This window comes from Colobus angolensis, unplaced genomic scaffold (assembly GCF_000951035.1).
Source record: "Colobus angolensis palliatus isolate OR3802 unplaced genomic scaffold, Cang.pa_1.0 Scaffold47, whole genome shotgun sequence".
Taxonomy (NCBI): Eukaryota; Metazoa; Chordata; class Mammalia; order Primates; family Cercopithecidae; genus Colobus; species Colobus angolensis.
The window spans coordinates 826,445-829,955 of NW_012118154.1; the positions used below are offsets into that span (position 1 = coordinate 826,445).

Sequence of the window (3,511 nt, forward strand, 5' to 3'; positions counted from 1 at the left end):
GCTGTGCTGTGAACTCTGCCCTGGACTGTCAGATTATCATGGGTTCAGGGTAAGGCTGCCTGGGCCAAGCTGGAGCAGTCTTCTCACTCAGCCCCACTTCATTTTCGTTTTTATTTTTTGAGACAAGGTGTTGCCCTGTTGCCCAGGCTAGAGTGCAGTGGCACGATCATGGTTCACTGCAGCCTCAACCTCCCGGGTTAAAGCGATCCTCCCACTTCAGCCTCCTGAGTAGCTGGAACTACAGACCTGCACCACCACACCTGGCTAATTTTCGTGCTTTTTGTACAGACAGGGTTTTAATGTGTTGCCCAGGCTGGTCTCAAAGTCCTGAGCTCAAGCAGTCCACCTGCCTCGGCCTCCCAAAGTGCTGGGATTACAGGCGTGAGCCACTGCGCCCGGCCTTTTTTTTTTTTTCAGTAGAGTCAGAGTTTCTCCATGTTGGTCAGGCTGGTCTCGAACTCCTTACCTCAGGTAATCTGCCTGCCTCAGCCTCCCAAAGTGCTGGGATTACAGGCGTGAGCAGCTGCGCCCGGCCTAACTCCCTTCTTTAGAGAGGACTTTAGATTGTCTACTTTTAAAAATATTAATAGAATTAAATGCCTTTTTTTCCCTCTTCTTTTAGTTTTAATAAATGGCATCTGGCTGGGTGCGGTGGCTCCCACCTGTAATCCCAGCACTTTGGGAGGCTGAGGCGGGTGGATCACCTGAGGTCGGGAGTTAGAGACCAGCCTGGGCAACATGGAGAAACCCCATCTCTACTAAAAATACTAAATTAGCTGGATATGGTGGCACATGCCTCTAATCCCAGCTACTCAGGAGGCTGAGGCAGGAGAATTGCTTAAACCCAGGAGGCAGAGGTTGCAGTGAGCCAAGATCGCACCATTGCACTCCAGCCTGGGCAACAAGAGCGAAACTCCATCCCAAAAAAAAAAACCATCACGATTAAATGACTTTAGATGATCTTGTTTATTGTCTATCTTACTAGCTGGAAGTAAGGTCTATGAGAGCAGGGATTTTTTGTTTTATATCACCACTGTATTTCTAAGACCTAACAAAATAGTGTTTGGAAGATAGTAGGAGTGTGGTATATTTGGGTTTAAATTAATAAATGAATTTTGGGGCATGATGGGAAATGAAGAAGAGGTGGGGATAGATGGCACCCCCTCTAGGCACCCACATCCCGTCCTGCTGTCCACTTCTGCTGCCGCCGTTTCCCTGAGCCACCGTGATGCCCTTGGCTGCCTCTCTCCCCATCATCTTCTGAGTCTCTCTTTGCATTGGCTCATTTCCTGTCCTCTGCCCCTAAGCTGAGTCCTCTGCTCTCCTTGTTCTCCCAGCAGCATCCGTTCTGCCCATCCCTGCCTGATGTTATAGTTCATCCCAGTCTCTGTGTTTTTCTATTACTTCTAGTATAAGTATTATAATAATAAAACGTTTGCATGTTATTTTATAGTTTACTTATTTGGGCCTTCTAACAACTCTTCATTCAGACTTCATTATCCCATCTTACAGAATATCACAGAAGTTAAATTGACTTGTTCAGCATCCCTGGCTAAGGAGCTGCAGAGCCTGGGCCTTTGGGAAACCAGGGTTCCTCTGTGGCAATGGCCACTGCTCCTTGAGGGCAGGGAGTTGCATCTTCGTGTCCCCAGAAACTGGCAGGCTCAGTGATTTGTGCTGAGGAGCAGCTTGATGGATGTTTGGGTTGGGTTGACTTTCTCTTGTCATATGTCAGCTGTGTCTTGAGGTGAGTCAGGCAGCAGTTTGCAAGATGCATGAGGCAGAGAGGTGGGCTACAAGCCTGCTGGAGAAACCCAGGCCCCACCAGGGATAACGTCAGTGGGAAAGGTAGGAATGGACATCTGGAAGGCAGAAAGGACAGGGCCTCTGAGCAGTTAAACATGAGGAATGAATCCTTTTGACAGTTATTGGTTTTCGAAGCTGCTGCTGGGGAGGGTAGAGGTGGGTGAGTCCGGAGCCACTGCAGAGGCTTCTGGGAATTGTAGTTGGGGCTCTAACCCTCCTTCTGCTCTTCCTTTCCCGTGCTGCCTGCCACCAGAGGGGCCATGGCACCCCCCACAGGTACTGGGGGTGGGACTGGTGGTGCATGTGTGGTTTTTCAGGGTAGCAAGGTGGGAATCTGTGACCATGACTCACCTTCCTCCAGGGTCTAATTTTTCCCCTTCCTCTGCCCTTCCATTCAGTGGTGGTCACTCTGGAGCCTTGTGAAGGAGCTGAGACATATGTGAATGGGAAGCTTGTGACGGAGCCGCTGGTGCTGAAGTCAGGTAGATGTGTCGCAGAGTGAGGGTTCTGGGGCTTGGCTGTGTGGAGGAAGTCTCAAGGGAGGGCCTTCTGGGTGCATCCTAGAGGAGGACCCTGAAATACATCAGAAATAGCACAGGGATATAAAGAAGGAACTGGGAAGCGAAGGTCAAGGAGTCAGGTCTTGGTTTCTCCTGCTGCCCCAGGGAACAGGAAGAGGATGCCAAGCTCTCGCAATTCCCTTTGGCTGACAGGAGTGGGGTTGGTCCCTGGGTGTCAGCCAGGGGAGCATAGGCTCCAACTGCCCTCAGACTTGGGGTGATGGAAGAGAGGGTGTCACAGCCCCTGTGCTAGATCCTCTTTGCCTTGGGTGTAGGGATGGGTTTGGTGCTGTTGGGGAGCGAGTTTACTTTTCCCTCCTCCCATCTCTAGGGAATAGGATTGTGATGGGAAAGAACCACGTTTTCCGCTTCAACCACCCGGAGCAGGCGAGGCTGGAACGGGAACGAGGGGTCCCCCCACCCCCAGGACCGCCCTCTGAGCCAGTCGACTGGAACTTTGCCCAGAAGGAACTGCTGGAGCAGCAAGGCATCGACATCAAGCTGGAAATGGAGAAGAGGTGCAAGGGGGATGCCCACGTGCCCCACGGCCCTCTAGGCCAGCCCTCCCAGGCCTCTGGGCCCGTGTCCTCCTCTTGTCAGGTACCTCACCAAGGTTGCTCTTCCTTCCCTCCCCGCCCAATCCCAGGCTGCAGGATCTGGAGAATCAGTACCGGAAAGAAAAGGAAGAAGCCGATCTTCTGCTGGAGCAGCAGCGACTGGTGAGGGGCAGCAGGAGCTGGAGATGGGCTGATGGGCAGATGAGCAGCAAGCCTGAGTCCGAGTGCAGTGCTCACTACTGAGCCAGAGTGGGAAGGAAGTGGGCATGGGGTAAGGGGAAGGGTCCGAGAGGAAAAAGCCAGGAGAGAGATGTGACTACAGGAGGAACCCGTTGTGAGGAAGGAAGATCCCTCCAGTTGACCAGGGCTTCCCATACTCCAGTTGATCGTGCCAAGTTTATGATTTTCACCATATCCAGGTACCACCTGTGTTGCTTTTAAGATTGTTCTTTGCTTTTAAGATTGTTCTTTTCCCTCTGTCACCCAAGCTGGAATGCAGTGGGGCAGTCTCAGCTCACTGTAGCCTCTGCCTCCTGGTTTCAAGCGATTCTCCTGCCTCAGCCTCCCCAGTAGCTGGGATTACAGGAG

General features: G+C 52.0%; 1 protein-coding gene across 1 annotated transcript in view; it reads left to right on the forward strand.

The window, feature by feature from the left end:
* KIF1C (kinesin family member 1C) overlaps positions 1-3,511 on the forward strand; it is a 26,972-nt gene that overhangs the window by 18,812 nt on the left and 4,649 nt on the right. Inside the window, 3 exon segments of the mRNA XM_011958623.1 lie at positions 2,205-2,288; positions 2,698-2,884; positions 3,013-3,085. Coding sequence (XP_011814013.1) covers positions 2,205-2,288; positions 2,698-2,884; positions 3,013-3,085 — 344 coding nt within the window.